General features: G+C 51.3%; 1 protein-coding gene across 1 annotated transcript in view; it reads right to left on the reverse strand.

The window, feature by feature from the left end:
• Positions 1-18,120, reverse strand: part of Pgbd5 (piggyBac transposable element derived 5) — a 59,384-nt gene that overhangs the window by 12,510 nt on the left and 28,754 nt on the right. Inside the window, exon 2 of the mRNA XM_075977648.1 lies at positions 1,125-1,552. Coding sequence (XP_075833763.1) covers positions 1,125-1,552 — 428 coding nt within the window. The remainder of the gene's footprint in view (positions 1-1,124; positions 1,553-18,120) is intronic.

Here is an 18,120-nt window from a genome sequence, read left to right on the forward strand (position 1 = left end):
CCAGTTGTGCAGAATAGGGGACCAGTACAGACTTGGGCTGAAGTGAACATTAGGAACGGAAGCCTAGCAGGAGCCTCTTAGAAGAAAGTCATGGGCATCAAGAATGGTCCTTCTGTGTAACCAGATCTCTCCACAGGGGGAACTCAGCTTACTTACGAGGCACACAACTTCTTAATTTGAGTTAGAGAGCTTTACAGCTATCAGCCACCTCCGTGGTGTGCTACATCAACAGCAGTTCTGAGGAGAGTCTGAGAATCTGACACAGACTGTGTGTGGCAGCATGACAGCGCTTGGTACAGGAGCCATGGGAGGCAGGGTGGGTCAGGAGCCGACGGAGGAGCCGAGGGAGTCAGGGTTCTGGGCCTCCAGACCCTGGAAAAGGCTTCAGGTTCTACCCTGAGCGGCCGGGTGAACCTTTGCATGTAAGAAGTCCCAGTGACCAAAAGAGCAGCTGCGGCTCCAGCACCCTCCTTCGCTGTCCAGAAGGCGAAGGCAAAGCCACCAGGATGGGGATCCTGAGACGAAACTGTGTAAAGCCTAGTGCCGGAAGAGCCATGGAGCGGGAGGATGTGGAAAGGGGAGAGTGCTGTACCTCTGAGCAGGGGTTGAATTCCAGCTGTCTGGGGTCGGGGTTCAAGCCACTATCCCTTACAAACATGTTTGGGTCATAAGGTTAAGAGTATGGCTGGTGACCTTGAAGCGACTTGTTCAAGTCACTGGAGAAAGTATGGCTGGACAGGGAGAGAGGACATCCTAAATCCTGTCCCTAGCTAAGAAAAGACTCAGAGCATTCAATGGCACCTTGGCTGACACACACACACACACAGAGATACACATATGCATGCATGGACATGTGTGACGATATATATACATGCAAGTACACACATTTGCATGCACGACCATGTGTGGAGATATACATATGCAAGTGCAAACACACATATGCATGCATGGACATGAGTAGAGATAAATATACATGCAAGTGCACACACACATATGCATGCATGACCATGTGTGGAGATATACATATGCATGCATGGACATGTGTGCAGATATACACATGCAAGTGTACACACACATGCATGCATGAACATACATGGAGACACACACATGCACACTGGCCTCACCTGGGTCTGAGACGGCCTGAAGGCAGCATCAAAGCTGCTCTGCAGGGAGTCGAGGAAGGGCTGGACCTTGTAGAGCCCATGCGTGGTCTGGCTGGAACGGAAGGCCACGACATGGAAGTACTTGAGGATCTTCTCAAAGCGGGCCTGGCTCATGACAAGGGCGAGGCTCCGGTTGCTGTAGAAGCCTCCACTCCAAATGCTGAGTACCGACTCACAGTGCGAGACGCTGGTAGAGATCACATAGCCCAGGAAGGCCTTCATCTCGGCCAGTGTCACCTCCACCCAGGCACCATCACTGCCAAAGCGTTCCTGGAACTTTCTGGCATACATGTTGGTCTGCACCACCATGTTCTTGAGCACGTTATCTGGGACAAAGAGCTGGAAGAAGTCCACCGCGCTAGCACTGGGCGGCATCTTTCTGGTTGGACCTGAAACCCAAAGACAGACCAAGTGTTCACTCCCAGAGCCACCTGACAGGGGCCAGGTCCTCCTGGCCTTGGGCCTCAGGCCAGCTACCCTCTCTAGCCTCCCCTCCCTCCTGCATCTGACATCTTACCCGGTTGGAGGCCACGGCCCAGCTCTCCCATTCCCTGGGCTTCTTGTCACTTGGATGCTCCTGTCTCCCAGAACACACCCATCAGTCCCACCTTCCTTCCAAACCTGTCTCCATAGAAAAGCCCTGTTGTTCTGTTCCTTCTGACCTTGATCTCCCGTTCCCTGGTCCTCCTGTGCCAGACCCATCACACCTAGGCAGTCCCCGCACACATCACACCTAGGCAGTCCCCGCACACACTCTACAGGACTCTTGCAAGAATCTGGCTAACAGGAGTTCTGCCACGTGCAGCCCACCCCTGAAGACTGATGTGAGAGACACGGATGGGAGGAGCCTACAGCTCCACCGTGGCTCTCTAGCAGGTACCATGTGAGGTAAGGGGACTCAGAAACTGCCGTGCTTCAGCTGCGGCCAGCAGAGAGCAAACTTTACTTAGTATTCTCACATCATTTTAATTCTGGGATAATTCAAAGGGAATAATGTAAGACAGTTTCACCACTGGGAGACAGGTCTCACACATTTTTACTGATATGGCCTCTTTACACATGTGTACACACACACACACACACACACACACACACACACACAAAGACTCTTAAACTTACTATAACATTTTCACCATGAACCAAAAACATCTTAAGTGGAAAATGCGTGTGCTGCCCTAACCAGACTGCTCTAATTCAGTCACAGCACACTGCAGGGTATCGGCTGCTCCCCTCACAATGGCAACCGACCAGGAACCATAGCTCAATATCACTGTTCCAAACAGGAGGATTATAAGCTGACATACTGCTGGTCATAGAAAAGATCCAGGTTTAAAATGCAAATGTGGTTCCTACTCGAATACAACACTGCTTTTGTATTACCCTAAAGTCAAGAACTAACTCTCTCTCTCTCTCCCTAAGGCAGAGTTTCTTTGTGTAGCCTTGGCTGTCCTGAAACTTGCTCTGTAGACCAACTAGAACTCAGAGATCTACCTGCTTCTACATCCTGAGTGCTGGGATTAAAGACATGTGCATGTGTGTGTTTATATGATTTTTCAGGAACCACCGATTACAATTCTATTAAACAGGCTTGAAGCAGCATGCTCTGGTTTGGAGGAATCATGCTTTCTTTTGCATCTGTGTGGCAATTTTTAATAAAAACTGCGCGTATTCTCCAGAGCTTCAAAGGCCTTCCTTTCCCACCAGCTTGCACGGTCTGTGAAAGACCAAGCTGTTCACAGCAAAAGGAAAACAGATAAAGCCAATGACATGGCTGGATTTTTGAGCAGTGGCCAGACCCAGGGATGCAACTACCACATTTTTTTGTTTCCATTTACATGGGTGTGTGTGATGTGTGTCTGTGTGCATGTGTGCACATGAGTAGGTACGTGTGGGGGTGCACATGCATATGGAAGCCCCAGGTTGGAATTGTGAATCTTCTTCAACCATTTATACCCACCTTATTCATTGAGACAGGGTTTCTCAATCAAACCCAGAGCTCACAGATATGGATCCAAACTCTCACCCTTATGCTTGCAAGGTAGGCACTTTAACCACCAAGCCACCTCCCTAGCCTGATGACTTAAAATTCAGTTCACTGTGCATCAGACTGGCCACTTGCTCCCAGCTCTTGTTTTCTCTCTGTAGAATGGACCGAGGGAAACCAGCTTCAAAAGACTGTCTACAAAGTAAGATGAACAAGGCCACATGGTACCCAACATAGCACCGGCAGGAGGAGATAAACCCAAGGCCTGGCAGCTATTGCTGGGACACCAATAGGAAATCTCTGAGGGCTTTGTGAAGTAAATTCTGGTCTCAGTTCACCTAGACAGTGGGTAGCCACCATATTCCCTGTCTCCTGACACATCGTAGAAAGTGCACCACGCTGACCCAGGCGGCCGTCCAGTTGGCATGGGGATGCTGAAACACAGCTCAGCAGTTTGTGGGTGGAGCCATAAACTATTCAGAATGGCATTCAGCAAGAGAGAGAAGCAGCATCGTAACTGCTGCCTCATGCTGAGGGAGAGAGAGGCGTGGAATTTTCTCTTCCTTCCTATGCATGCCATTTCTGGATTCCCGAGGCCCTCTCCAGCCTGCTTCACCAACACACAGCAAAGTGGCTGGGTTCCCTGACCCGTTCAGGCTGACAAGCTCCCTTGTTGGTCTTTCTTGGTGGCTACGATCCCTGTCACTCGGAACATGGTGACACAGGTTGGCTGCCTTGAAGAAGGAGGTAAGTGGTTGATCCAGCTCCTGCCTGCAGCCTCACAATAAGGCCACTTAGCTTCCTAGCAAGGCCCACATAACTTGACGTCAGCCCCAAGGGGAACGAGCCCCATGCAGAGAGAATGTTAGAAGTAGGACATAGTCCATGCTCTCTGGGTGACTTACAGCGAGCTGACTGTGTAGCTCTGCATGGGACTTTGCCTGCTGTCTGTGGATTACCAAGAATGCCGCATGCCCCATGGGAACGACAACCATGTATCTCTCTCCTCCGTGACACCCTCCTGCTGTCGGGTAGACAGGGTAAAGGCATCTAGTGGGTAGCTAAAGGGAGCAAGGATCATATGTCATAACCAGGAGGACTGGGACATTGGGGGAGAGATCCGAAAGAAGTGTCACCTGTCGTTAGGGTCTAGTGAGAGTGGAAGATCTAAGTTCTGAGCACAAGTTCACACCACAGGTCGCTGTGTGGAGGTCCTGCCTTTACCACCCAGCCCTCTGGACACAGCTTCCTACTCCTCACTCTCCAGGACCCCCTCTGGAGCCTCTTCTATCCAACTTCACAGACTTCCCTCTTTGCACGGGTCCCAGGTCCCGCTCAGACATGACTGCCTGTACCACCCACTCTCTGACATCTACTGAAGCGAGAAGGCCAAGGAAATAGCAGTCACATTCTTTCTGTCCTCCAAACTCAGAGTGCCGTATGCTCGACACTCTGGAGATTAACGAAGAGGAGAATGGGTACCACATTCCATGGGCTGCAAAGGGCATCTTCGCTGAGTGCAGCAGGAAGAGCAGGGTGCCTGTGTCACTGCTTGGGGACAGGTCTAAGGGTGCCACGGAGAACTGACAGGACAAACAGAGGTTCAGTGCACGTGAGGGCGCCCCCTGCAGGCAGGATGCTTCGGGTATTGCGCAGAAGTGGTAAATGCCCAGCCTGTGTGGAGGCAACGGTGGATCCAGCCCTGTTTTCATCTCTCAACTGTCTTTCTCCAGCTGGGGAAAGCCCCTGGGGGACCACTCCTGGGCATCCTCACCTCCCTCTGCCTTCCTTCCATCTCAAGCACTAAGTCAAATGCAAATAATTCAACCTTTGTAGTCTCCAAATAGGAGGAGAGCCACACAGACTCACACAGGCAGAACCAACCTTGGCTGCTAGTCACATACTGGGTGGCTCATTCTTCATCCATGTAACACACTTCGTGACCATCAATGTGGGTGTCAATGAACACCCCAAAGGCAGAACGAATCCCCAGCTCCACTCAACGGAATGGAAGCGCTTATCCTTGCATTTCCAGAACAGCTGTGCTACCTGGGGTAGAGATGGCCATTGGAACACGTCTTGGGGCAGATACTGTCATTGGTTTTGTGGCACAGCTAAAGATCAATTTGTATTTTAAAGGCTGAGTTTAAAAGCCTGGAATCACTTCTCTGCAGGTTAAATCATGTAAGTTCAAAACCATAACTGCCTCTCTGTCTCTGGGAATCTTCATTTGGTAAAGGACGGTGCAAAGTGAGGCTTGCAGCCCAGTGTGTACCTAAATTCCCAGCACCTGGGAAACCGAGACAGTGGATTGCTGTGAGTTCAAGACGAGCCTAGCTTACACAGCAAGTTGTAAGCCATCTGTGCTTTATAGGGTAAAACCCTGTCAAGGAAGGAGAGGAAGGGGAAGGAAAAGGGGAGAGGGAAAGAAAGGACAGAGGTTTCCTTAGGAAATGAGGGATAGGGGAAAGCAACAAGATTCAGTCTGGGGCAGGGACCAGCTGAAACACGGGAGGAACCCTCAGACAGAGAGGTGGGAAAAGTATTCTGTACCTGCGCACTTGTGTGCAGAAGCCATGTGTGCAATTGGTTTGAAACCCTGGCTTCAAATTTTTGTTCATATGTTCAAATGAACTTAACCCCTGGGTCTCAGGGGTTCACAGGACAGGCTGGACACAGAAAACACATTTCTGTTCTCATAATTCTACCCTAGCATTTAAAAATAACTGGAAAGTCCAAAGAAGCAATCAAAAAGGGGGTGGTCCAGACTGGCCTTGATCTCTGGAGAAGCCAAAGGCTCTACAAGGCTCAAGGGACAGGTCTGGCTCTTCCAGCCCAAACAAAGGGGAAAAACTAAGACCTCTAACGCAGGCGAGACCCCTGTTTAAACACAGCTCCTTAGCAACAGCAGGACTGAGGGAGCTGGGACAATGGTGAAAGTGATGTCACTGGGAACCAAATGGCCTAACAGACAGGTGTGGATGCAACTCCTCCTCTACCTGACCTATGATCCCTGCCATGAACCTACTTTTATGCTCCCTGCTCAACGTGGGAGCCGGCTCTTCCTGGTCTCTGTGTGTGCAGTGTGCATAGTACCAGACTTCCTTCCCAGATGGACCCACTTGAACACCTGGGTGAGTGGTTGTCTCCCAGTCTCATAAACATAAGCACATAACAGAAGGCACTAAAGGTACAGCTTGTCACAGCTCAGACAGACCCATGGTCCTTCACGGCCACATGGCCCAGCTCATGGGACTCACAGAGCTCCGTGCCCCACCTTCGGGCCCTCTGCTTGCTTTGACTTTGGGTATGCACTGGGGCAAAGGGTTGCAGGACAGCTGGGGTGGATGGCAGCAGAGCCCTTGGTCCCTGGATACCCATGTCCTCCTCATTGTACTGCTGTCCCAGAAAAGCATGCGGGCTGGAGCTGCTTCTCCCTGGATGCTAATTATATCCCTCCCATCCCTCGTGCACCCACCCACGCTCTGCTGCGAGAGAAGAGAAAGAAGAAAATGAGAAAGGGGAGTTGGGGTACAGAAACCGATCCCAAGACGACGGCATTGCTCAGAAGTACCAGAATGACAAAGGCACAGACTTCAGTGACCTCATTTGACAGTGAGCACAGGGCTGGGACAGAGCAAGGAGCAGCAGACTCAGGAGACCAAAAGGGCGAAGGCCTGAAGAGGTGCAGGCAGGGCACTCATGTCTCCCCAGGCCAGGAGCTGAGGGATTGCAGGGACCCGTCTGTTGTCTCCTGTCCATGTTTCAATATACTTCATGAGTATTAGCTCCAAAGCACTGCTGAGGGAACGCGTCGCTTGTTTGGCCATAAATATAAGAATGTCCAATTTAACACACACACACACACACATCATTTACCATGCTTTAAAGAGTGTGCTGTCTCCTTCACAAATGATAATTTATCTGTTCTTGGACACCAGATTCATGCAATCTGTTCTGTTGTTAACCTCATTGACCCCCAGGGGAATCTAAATCACAGAGGATGTTGTTGTGGTTTACAGGGCCATTTCCAAGGTCACGCGGTGGTTAGTCCTCATGGTCAACCTGAATGGATTTAAACTCATCACGACAATGTCCCCATAGCATCTGTGAGGCTACTCCCAGAGACTTGACTGAGATGGGGGACCATCCCCAGGATGTGGGTAGCACCCCACAGTCCAGAGTACCAGAATGCACAAAGAAGGAGAAAGTGAGGACCAATTTCCACCTCGCTCCCTTCCTGACTAGAGACAATGGGACCAGCAGCCTCACGTTCCTGCCTCTGCGCCTTCCCACCCAAAGCGGACTGTCTACTTTGAACTGTGAGCCAAAATAAACCATTTCAACTAAAGCTGCTCCTGTTAGGTATCTATCACGGCAACAAGAAAATTGACGGATAATACAGTGTTAGAACCAGAATAAACCCAACAGCCTAGCTCTGGGGAATGCACCCTTCACTCTACAGCTGGGTCCATTTTATCCAGAGATCCCTGTACCAGAGGCCTTCACCATAACTCCACAACATCAACACCAGATAGCTTCACGACTAGATGTAGAAAACCAACCCTCTGAAGCCATTACCTGCTGAGATCAGGCCCCATGTCTTAGAAATACAACCCACAGCACAAGACAAACGTGCTCAATAAACATAGCACAGAGTGGCATGTCCTCCAATGTGACAGAGGCTTCCTCTTCCCTTCTGAGTCTGGCTGGAGCGAGGCCCTCACAGCCCAGTCCAGGGCACAATCCCCACACAATTCCAAAGGGAAACTATACAGAAGTCTCTAAGTACATCCGTACATGGCCCACATGACTGTTGGTTCCCAGACAGAACCTCAGGTGTCCCAGGCTGACCTTGAACTTCACTGTTGAACTTTTGACCCCTTGCCTCCACATCCTAAGTGCTAAAATTACACGCCTGGTGTATATGGTGCTGGGAATTAACACCAGGGATTCATGCACACTTGCAAGTGTTCCACCAATGCAGCTACATCCCAAGTCTGCTGAAGTATCTTTAAACTGCAATTTAAGATTCCAGCACAAAAGCGCCTCTAATTGCCCCATCTCGCGGCAAAGCTATTCTTTCCTAAGCTTCAAATTATGAGCTTTTACAAAGACAAAAGCAGAGATGGGATAAAGTCCCTAGTGAGGATGGACGGGGGCGGGGGGGGGTTATTTGGGACCCAGACAGTCTTGAGAATCAACTCAGGACAGTGGACAGCCAGCCAGCTGGAGCCTTAGCTCAGCACAATTCAGAGTTTGCTGATTTGAGGAACCAAAGATGTAAAAGTGACCACTACCCACCCGCTCTACACGCATGTGACTGCTACCTATCCGCTCTACAGGCACGCGACCACTACCCACCCACTCTACACGCATGTGACCGCTACCCAACCGCTCTACACGCATGTGACTGCTACCTATCCGCTCTACAGGCATGCGACCACTACCCACCCACTCTACATGCATGCTACTGTTTAAAAGAATTGGGGCTGGAGAGATGGCTCAGTGGTTAAGGGCACGGGCTGCTCTTCCAGAGGACCTGGGTTCAATTCCTAGCACCCACACGGCAGCTCACAACTGTCTGTAATTGCAGTTCCAGGAGCTGACACCTTCACACAGAAACACATGCAAGCAAAAAACACCAATGCACCTAAAATTAAAAAGGAAAATGAATAATTAAAAAAGAAAAGCAAAAGAAATCTGTTAAAAACAAAACAAACAAACAAAAACAGGATTACAGACTCAGGGCAGCATTTTGCTCGCAGTGAAGGTGTTCAGCTTTCACACCCTTGGGAAGAAAGCTGCCGGGTGGTACCTTCAACTCCAGAGGCACTCTGCTTGAGGTGACTGGTGTGTGGGACACTGGTCTCAATTCAGTTGACGGTGTACTAGGAGGACCATTAGTGACCAGAGCTCATCACCACATCCCTGAGGAAAATCTACAGATGAGGACCAGGCATGGGGCTCAGACACTGCCCACAGCACCCTCTGAAGGGCCGGGACAGCGTCTGTGCCCAGGTCAGTTCCTTTCCCAGTGACACTGTCCTTCAACTCTGGTGTTAACGAAACCTATAACAAGCTACTCAAGCCTTGAAGAGGAGGCTGGGTTGGCACGAGGGAAGGGAGGATGCAGATGAAGGCTCCTAGAGACAGGCCATCTATTCGGCCATGCAGCACTGAGACTTGTGTTCTGTTACAGTGAGTGAGGGCAGCAGGGTCCTCCAGAGCATGTGCCAGGACACCTGGGACAGCTGCCTTCCTGGTAAGATCAGGAAACAACCACCTGGAGATGAGCGACGGAAAGCTGGGCCTTGTACCCAGAATGGGCCCTCTGCCAGTCTCTGCACCCAGGCTGGACTTTGCTGGAGGTGGCGGGAACCGTTTCATACTGCTGGGTTTCCCTGAATTCCAGTCCTATTAGAGCCAATCCCACCCTAAAAAGACCCCAATCCATACCTCACCCTGCTAAACTCAAGCACAAATATACACACATCTAGCAGGGGACCAAAAGCAAAAGCACCTGGAGACACAGGACACTATGAGCCAGCCATGGCGGATGCAGGATGTCTTTCCCCGAGGCAGGACAGTAAGATCCGGGGTGACATGGGAAGGGGAAAAGGCTGGGAGAGGGAAGGCTCTGGGACCGGATCTGCTTTTACTGAAGAAAAAGGGCAGTCTCCAGGTACTACTGACAAAGGCTCCCTGAGACAAGGTATGTCTTCTGAACGGTGTCTTATCAAAGACAATAAACTGTGCTTACTTGAGGGCCAGATGAAGCGTTCCCCAAGACACTTCAATTAAGACTGTCAAAAGGCCGTGGTCACTCGCCCGTGAGCTGCTGCTAGCATCCCAGTCTCTCAGATGCAGAAGACACCTTATAAACCTAACTCATAATTGTGTTGACTGAGAAAAACTCTAACTTTAAAGCTTGTTACAAATTACACTCTCTGGGCAAGGGTAGAAAGAAACAAGGTGGTTTCTTAGCAACCTTCTGAGCTCTAGTTTGAGAGCCACAGATCCCACATGGGTGTGCAGAGGAATCCAATTCTCCAGGGTCCACACCTGTCAGTCAAGTCAGACGGCTTCATTCTGAGAGCACTTTCCTTTCTTTTCAACAAACCCAACTTTGCTTCATATTCGGTTCCCTCTGACATGGGTTACGTTGTCTAAGCCACGAATCCCGGTTTTGCCTGAGCGGAGATCTCTGAAGAGGTTGCCCTGGCTGTTGCTGCTGTGGCATGGCGCCATGTTGCTTTTCCCAGCGGAATTAGCACCATGCCCCTCATCCCCTTAGTCCTAGAGAGTCCTCCTTCCTCCTTTTCCCAGCGGCATTACCACCATCCCCCTCATCCCCTTAGTCCTAGAGAGTCCTCCTTCCTCCTTTTCCCAGCGGCATTACCACCATCCCCCTCATCCCCTTAGTCCTAGAGAGTCCTCCTTCCTCCTTTTCCCAGCGGCATTACCACCATCCCCCTCATCCCCTTAGTCCTAGAGAGTCCTCCTTCGTGTCTGCACAAACACAAAGGACATAGGACACACCTCTCCAAGGAAAGCCCTACAAATGGAAGCAGACAGTGGGGACGCCGCTGCACTTCAATCCCCTCCTAGTCACCGCATGCTCTCCAGAGAAGCCTGTTAGCAGCCCAACAGCCGATGGCCGTGGAGAGGGGAGCAGGGTCTGACTTCTTACCCCGTGTGCCCGGGTGCAGGTAGACTCACTTAACAAGAGCCGAGCAGCACAAAAATGCCCTTATAGATTCTCCCCATGGCTGCCCGAGGTGTCAGCAGTAACACTCCAAGGCCTGCAGTAGGCAGCCTTGGCCTCCCCATTTTCATCTCAGCCATCTCCTGGTGCAGCGCCTCCTCTGGAGTACCCCACTGCTCCTGCTGAAACTCTGTCACGTTGTTGTTGGCTGGGAATGAAGTTCAGCAGGTGAAGTCTAGAGGGAGGGGATTTATTTTGAGAGTGGCTCCCAGGTAATCGACAGCTTCATCTGGAGGCAGGCTCAGGAAGTGATGGACATGAGGTAAGGAGGGCAATGGCGGTACAGTGGTGGGCGTTCAGATCCTATGAACACATACATCCCCACAGCTGCTCGCTCTCCAGACAAACACTCCAGGGGTGAGCGGAAGGAGACTTGGCACTCCACGGTGAAACAGGAGACCCCTATGTAGAGCTGGCACACACTTCTGCTCCCGAGTTAATTCACCAAGTCTATACGAGTCTAAAGTCCCATCTGGTGCTGTGACTGAAGCCTGAGGCCTGCTTCAGGTGATGGGGACCAGGGTGAGGGACCATGTTCTTGCCTTGCTGACTATAGGAGGGCAATGGGGGAGAGTTTCTTCTCAAACATCTTAGCATTTTTAAATGTATTTTTATGTGTACCAGTGTTAAACACGCCATGTACATGCAGTGACCTCAGAGGCCAGAGGACGGCACCAGATCCCAGGAACTGGAATTACAGAGGGTTAGAAGCACCCACAAGGCAGCTTGTAACAGTCACTCCAGTTCCAGTGGAATCCAGTGCCCTCTTCTGGCCTCCATGGGCACTGCACACATGTAGTACACATACATACATGGAGACAAAACACTCATACACACAAAACAAAGTTTTTAAAAAAGATTATAAAGTAATAAAAGCAAACAGTCCAAACTTACTTAGGATTTTAAAAGATGCATTTGCAAACACGTGAGGCTGAGGGTGAGCCACACACGCTTCAGCCTAGAAGGATCCGTGGGGATCTCCAACTTCTTCTTTATACATTTGAATTACGATTTCTGGAAGTCATTGACACAACTAAATATATGGTTGGTAAAGGTAGCAACAGAGTCCCAATGGACTGTGTGTGTGTGTGTGTGTGTGTGTGTGTGTGTGTGTGTAGGGGGGGTGTTGCTGGGACCACAACCCTAAGCCACAGTATAACAGTTAATACTGTCAACTTCACGGGAAGAGACAGGCTTCTAGGCATGTCTGTGAGTCATCTTCTAGGTTTGATTAAAGTGGGAAGTCCCTGTATGTGGGCAGTACCATTCCACAGGCCGGAATGTGGGCAGTACCAGTCCAGACTGGTCTCAAGCTGTATAACGAAAGGCTGTGAGCTGAGTATCAACATGTACTCCTCTCTACTTCCTGACCGTGGGTGTAATGTAACCAGCCACCTCACAAGTTCCTGCTGCCATGTCTTCCCGGCCATGATGAGCCAGGAGAGGTACTTTTGTGAGGACTTTGTCGCAGTGCCAGGAAAGCGACCAATACACAAGCCAATACAAGCCAAGGATGGAATCTAAGTGCTCAGGCAGTTCTAATTCCTCCTATTCTGCCTGTGCCTCCAAGCCAAGGGCTGATTTCACCTGCAAAAGCTGCGCAGGATACTGTGATCTCCATCCTCTCTAGAGTGAGCAATCCACCTGCTTCTGGGTCCATGTTTATTCCCTAACAGGAGTCACAAAGCCTCACAGGGAGCAGATGTAGTATTTAGCCCTTGACAGCTTTTAGAGCCCACCGTCCTTGGTACTCTGCCTTTCCCCTTCATGGACTTCCAAAGGCTTCCATACCTTCTTCAGTTTCTCCCTCCTGCACCAAGTTTCCAAAAAGGAATAAGAAAGCAGACACGGAAAGCAAAATCACCCAAATGTGTATGTGCGGGCTGAAAGCAACAAACCACGAAAGATGCAGATTTAATGAGGCTGTAAAAAAAAAATAAAAGGATCCCCAAAATGTTACTATGCCAGTCAAATGGTTGTTTATGCTTTCCATGGGATATAAATATCCTCTCAAAAACCAAGGGTACTGTTTGTCAAACTCAGGGAAGAAAGTGCAGTTGTTAGCAGATGCTGGTGAAGTTCAGGAGAGAGCAAGAGGAGGCTGTGCAGGGGCGAGCATAGGAGGGGAGGGACAGTCAAGGACAGACACGCCTCACGCACACCTTCTTCCAGACAGTCTTGAATTGGCCCCAGACCCAGAGGCCAGCTGGAATGTCTACATGGATGCTCCAGAGGTACCACAGAAAATCCCTAATTCTATCACTCTGGACCCTAGAGCAAACACCTAGAAGATTGTGCTGGACTGGGTTTTCTAAAACTCTAGCTCAGCTCAGTTTTCCCTCTCTGTGCACTTTTTGCATTGTTGCTGCTATTTATTTTAATTTGGTTTTTGAGACAGGACCTCCTTCTATGGCCTGGCCTGGCCTAGAACTCACTCTGTAGACCCAGGGTGGTCTCAAACTTGGGGCAACCCTCTGACCTCAGGCTCCTAAGTGCTGGTGATTACAGATGGTAGCCATTGTACCTGGCTTTTCTTGTAGATGGAAAAAAGTCACAATGAAAGGGTGAGCCATAAGAATAGTAGCCGTGCTCCTCCAGAGTCCTTCTGAGGGCCAACAACTACCATATACCATGCTCTTTTCTTTTTATTGTTTGTGCATGTGTGAGCACGCATGCACACGTGTATAAATGTGGGCATGAGCGTGCCTTGGAGTGCATGTGTGAGCGCACATGCATATGTGTAGAAATGTGGGCACGAGCGTGCCTTGGCATGCATGTGTAGATCAGAGGACCACTTGCGGGCGTCAAGTCTCTCCTTCCACCGTGTGCATCCCTGGGAGCAAACTCACGTCGTCAGCCTTCGTGCTGAGCACCTTCGCCTGCTGGGCTGTCTCACCAGCCCCCACAAACCATGTCTTTCTTCTTCCTCCATTCTTTCCCAATGACTAGAGCTGCTGTGAGCACAGCTCCTGGTACCGGGGACCCAGCTACCATGGCGGCTGTCTTGGCCCACCCGCCTCGCAGAATCACTATAGGATGGTCTGAGGACCCCCTGGCCAGGAAATGCAGGCCACTCCTACGAGTGTTACTATTTCCAGAGTCAGCCAGGAGCGGAGTGTGGCCCCAGTACCATGGGTGACAGCACTCAGCATGCCACTACGGAGGCGTATTTCCGAGACAAGTCTAGAGGGGAAATTTTGCTAAGTGGAAGACCCAGACTGGATATCCTTCAAGCCCAACTTGTCTAACAGTACCTGGAGCAGCCCGACCTTCCAGGCTAGCCCATTTTTCCTGCTAGATTCTATTGTCTTCTCGGGCTGTAGGATCCCTGCATGCTGAGGTGGAAAATGGATATGGAATAGTCACCCAGCGGCCTCCGTGCTTCCCCCAGTCCTCCAGAGCTGCCCTCAGCGGCCATGCCCGTCACCACTGCTCTGCGTTCTCCTTCTGACCCCAAGGGTTGCAGAGCCAGGCATCGCCCTGAGCCTGGGGCTGTGAGAAGAGCTGAGATGCTTCTCAGAGGGCGAGTGGGATGGGTTTGAGACCCTATGCAGATGCCAGGCAAAGGACTTAGTTTCCTCCTTTACAGAATAAAAGCTGAAAATGTGCCCGCCCTGGCTCTTGGAACAACTATCCAATCAGTCAGTGGGTGCTCAACTCGCTGCTGCTGCTCCCTCTGTGGGAGAGGAAGAAAATGGCCCTCACCTGCAGGGCACAGGAGAAAGACTGGATGGTTCGGTAAAGGATTGTTAGCATAGTGAAGGCACAGACTACATTCTCAAGAGAGGCACAAACATGGCTAGGAAGCAGGAAAAGGCCAACCGAGGCACAAGTTCTTACCTGTGGACAGGGCCTGGCAGTCCTCCTAAGATGGGAAAGTCCCCCAACTCCAGAGGTCTCATACCCCAAGTACAAGCACCTGCCGGCTCTCCTGGCTTCAAGTATACACATAGACCCACTCCCGACTCCAGTTTCACAGTCTCCAAACCCTTCCCCCCAGGCTAGGTATATACTGCCCCTGGAGGGCACCCCCCACCCAGACTCCAGGTACACCCAGCCCCCAGAAGCAGAGGCGGAAGATTTCCAGCTCCCTCAAAGCTAACTCCCGATCCCAATACTGTGTTGCTGAGTTTGAAGACTAGAAAAGCAGAGACGAAAAGGCACCTGGGGCGAAGTTCTGAATCCCGCAGGGCCAGGCACACACAAATGCCTCACAGAGGAGAAGAGGCGACCAGGAAAATGCCCAGCCCACAAGACGGCCTGGAATGCAGAGCCAGAGGCATTGCCAAGACAGCACTGCCTGGAGTGGAGCCCTTCAGCCAGGGGTTGATGGAGCACCAGGCTGACCACAGAGGCTCAGGCTGCCAGGCAGAGCCTCAAGATCACCTTGTAGGAGGAGCGCCCACCCGGGTCTGCAGTCACACACTCCCAACTGCCAACCAGACAGGGCACAGACACCACAAAGCCTTTATTTCCCCATCTGCACAATAGGAGTTTTCAACACAAAGAGCAATCTTGAGAATAAAACAAAACACCGTACAGGAAGTGGGGTGCAGCGTGAGGTTCACACTGGTTAGGGACTAGCCACTAGCTATCAGATGCTGCCTGTGTCGAAGGCTCCCGCTGTAGGAAACTAGGTATCCACCTCAGGCCAACTCTGCATCTGAGAAGGGAGAAGTTTTTACAAGCCAATAACAAAAGCCGTACCTTCGGGTCTCCCAGCTACGGGGGTTGACAGACACTGAGCACACATTCCGAAGTCCACAGAGGCAGAAGGTATTTGGGGGATGCTCTCTGTGGGCCTCCAGACTCTGACTGTGCTCCACCTCCTGTACTCCATACTAAGGTGACCTCACCCAGCACTAAGGAGCAGCGGTGGTCAGGAGGCACCTCCAGAAAAGCCCCTGCTGCCAAGCACCCACTGAGCACAGAGGAAAACCTTTCACGGCTCCCCTCCCTGCATCTCAGCACTTAGGCCACGCAGCAGGTTGGACCTTGGGAAGAGAGGCGAGCATGGTGCAGGGCCTGCAGCCGGGGCTCTTCTTGTATACATGAAGCTGCCCAACACCTCTCCAGCTTTGGGAACCGCTCCCCTGCACCTTGTCTCCCATAGACCACCCTAAAAGGGCAGAACTATTCTTATCCTGTGCATCCTCACAGCCTAACACATGACTTCCAGCGCCTGCCATCTCTGGGGATGGCGTGGGCACGGCCTGTGGTGTTCAAGACAAAGAAGGGTCCTTTCAAGGCCTTGGGCTATGCAGCATGTCAACACCAGTGCAATCGGGGACAATATCCTCCTCATCCCCCACCCCCCGCCCTTTCCATTCCTTTGTTATTTAGCCCAGGCTGTCCTCCAACTCCCCATGCCCGTGTTCTACAATGGCAGATGTACATCACCATGCCAGATGACATGGGCCCCCTTTACATGAGTCAGCACAACAGGAAGAGCAGCTGCCCGACGTCCTACACAGACAAGATGGCATCTCCTGCCTGCCGGGCTGCAGTAGTAACACCAACGGGAAGGACCTTTTCCTACTCCTTACAGCCACTCTACAGACCAGAAGCTCCTATCAAACCGGGAAGCCTACGGAAATGGCCCACACTCATTCATGCTAGCCGTTCAAGTCCAGTACCATCCTAAGCTGACCCTGGCAGCCCCAAGTGAGTGGAAGGACCCCATTCCCAGCCCTCCAGCCAACCACTGACCTCCCAGAGCCATGACTTCCTTGGTTCTTCTCCCAGTGTCTCCTACCCACATTCTAGCAGCTGTCCACAGGCCTCACGGGCCTCTCCTGATCCTGCTCCCTCAGTGTCCCCAGCACCTTTGGGAGAACTAGAGCTGCAGTTCCCACCCATCTAATTATCATCATTCCGGGTTTATTTTTAAAGACTGATTTATGTCTTGAGTGTGACTGTTTTGCCTGCATATACCCACGTGCCCCACGTGTGCCTGGTGCCTGCGGAGGTGAGAAGACGGTGCCCAGTCCCCGGGAGCTGGGTGGTTGTGAGTCGCTATGTGAGTGCTAGGAATTAAATCTTCGCTGGAGCGCAAGCACCCTTAACTGCTAAGCCATTTCTCTAGCCCCATGTTTTTTTTTTGGGGGGGGGGTGTCCTTATGTATTCCAGGTTGGCCTCAAACTCATTTTGTAGCTGATAAACTGAATTCTGATTCTCTTGCCTCTGCCTCCCAAGTACCGGGACTTCAGGAGCCCACACCCCACACCAAGTTCATGCGCTGCTGGGGATGGAGCCCCGGGCTCTGTGCAAGCCAGAGAAGCACTCACCCAACTGAGCCACACCCCCAATCCCACGATTTTGTTAAAAAAAAAAAAAAAGACAAGGTCTCATGCTATCCAGGCTGGCTTCAGATCTGATGCAGAGCCAAGGATGACTTTGAATTTCTGAGTCTCTTGCCTCCAGTTTCCAGGGCCTTGGGCCAACTGAGCCACATGCCCAGCCCCCAGAGCCAGTTTTAAAGCAGCTCTCCTGCTCGCTTCCAGTGTTCTGCAGGCACCTTCTGTCCACTGTATCAAGAGCCCTCAGCTTCTGAGCCTTGAGGGGTGGCTGCACCCCATTAGAGCCCACGACATGATCCACATGTCATTACATGGTTTTGGCCACACCACGGGTACTTGCTCACCAGCACACTGGGCCCTTTTGCGCTCAGCGGTTAACCTCTCCCCTCCCAAAAGCTTATCCCCGCTGTGGTCAGCATTCTCATCTACTCCAGAGATGGGCTGGCTCCTCCCTCTTTGACCTTATAGGGTCAGCCACTCCTCATGTGACACACAGCACCCACAGCCCGTAATCACGTCTTCCACGGTGTCAGGTGCCATCTTGTGAGCTTACTTAGTCTTAATCCCCTACTCCTGTGAGAGCTTACTGCCGTCACTTTGCAGATGGAGTAACTGAAGCTAGGGACCTAACCACTTCCTCCTCCAAATCATCCTGCCTGCTCTTCATCGTCTGCAGAGCCAGTAAGCCTTGCTCAGCCACCACTTCCTCCTGAAACCTTCAGGGTGTCCTCATCCTTCAAAGGCCACACCTTTCGCATCTTTGTCATACAAAGTTTGCTTTCCAGCCTTAACGTAATACTTCTCTATGTATGATTCATTCCTTGTGACCAAGTGGTCACTTCAGGACTGGCACCCATCCCGATTAAACCCAGCTCTGGCATATGGAGCTGGTGTCCCGTGCAAAC

The sequence above is a fragment of the Microtus pennsylvanicus genome, chromosome 6, assembly GCF_037038515.1.
Source record: "Microtus pennsylvanicus isolate mMicPen1 chromosome 6, mMicPen1.hap1, whole genome shotgun sequence".
NCBI classification, from domain to species: Eukaryota; Metazoa; Chordata; class Mammalia; order Rodentia; family Cricetidae; genus Microtus; species Microtus pennsylvanicus.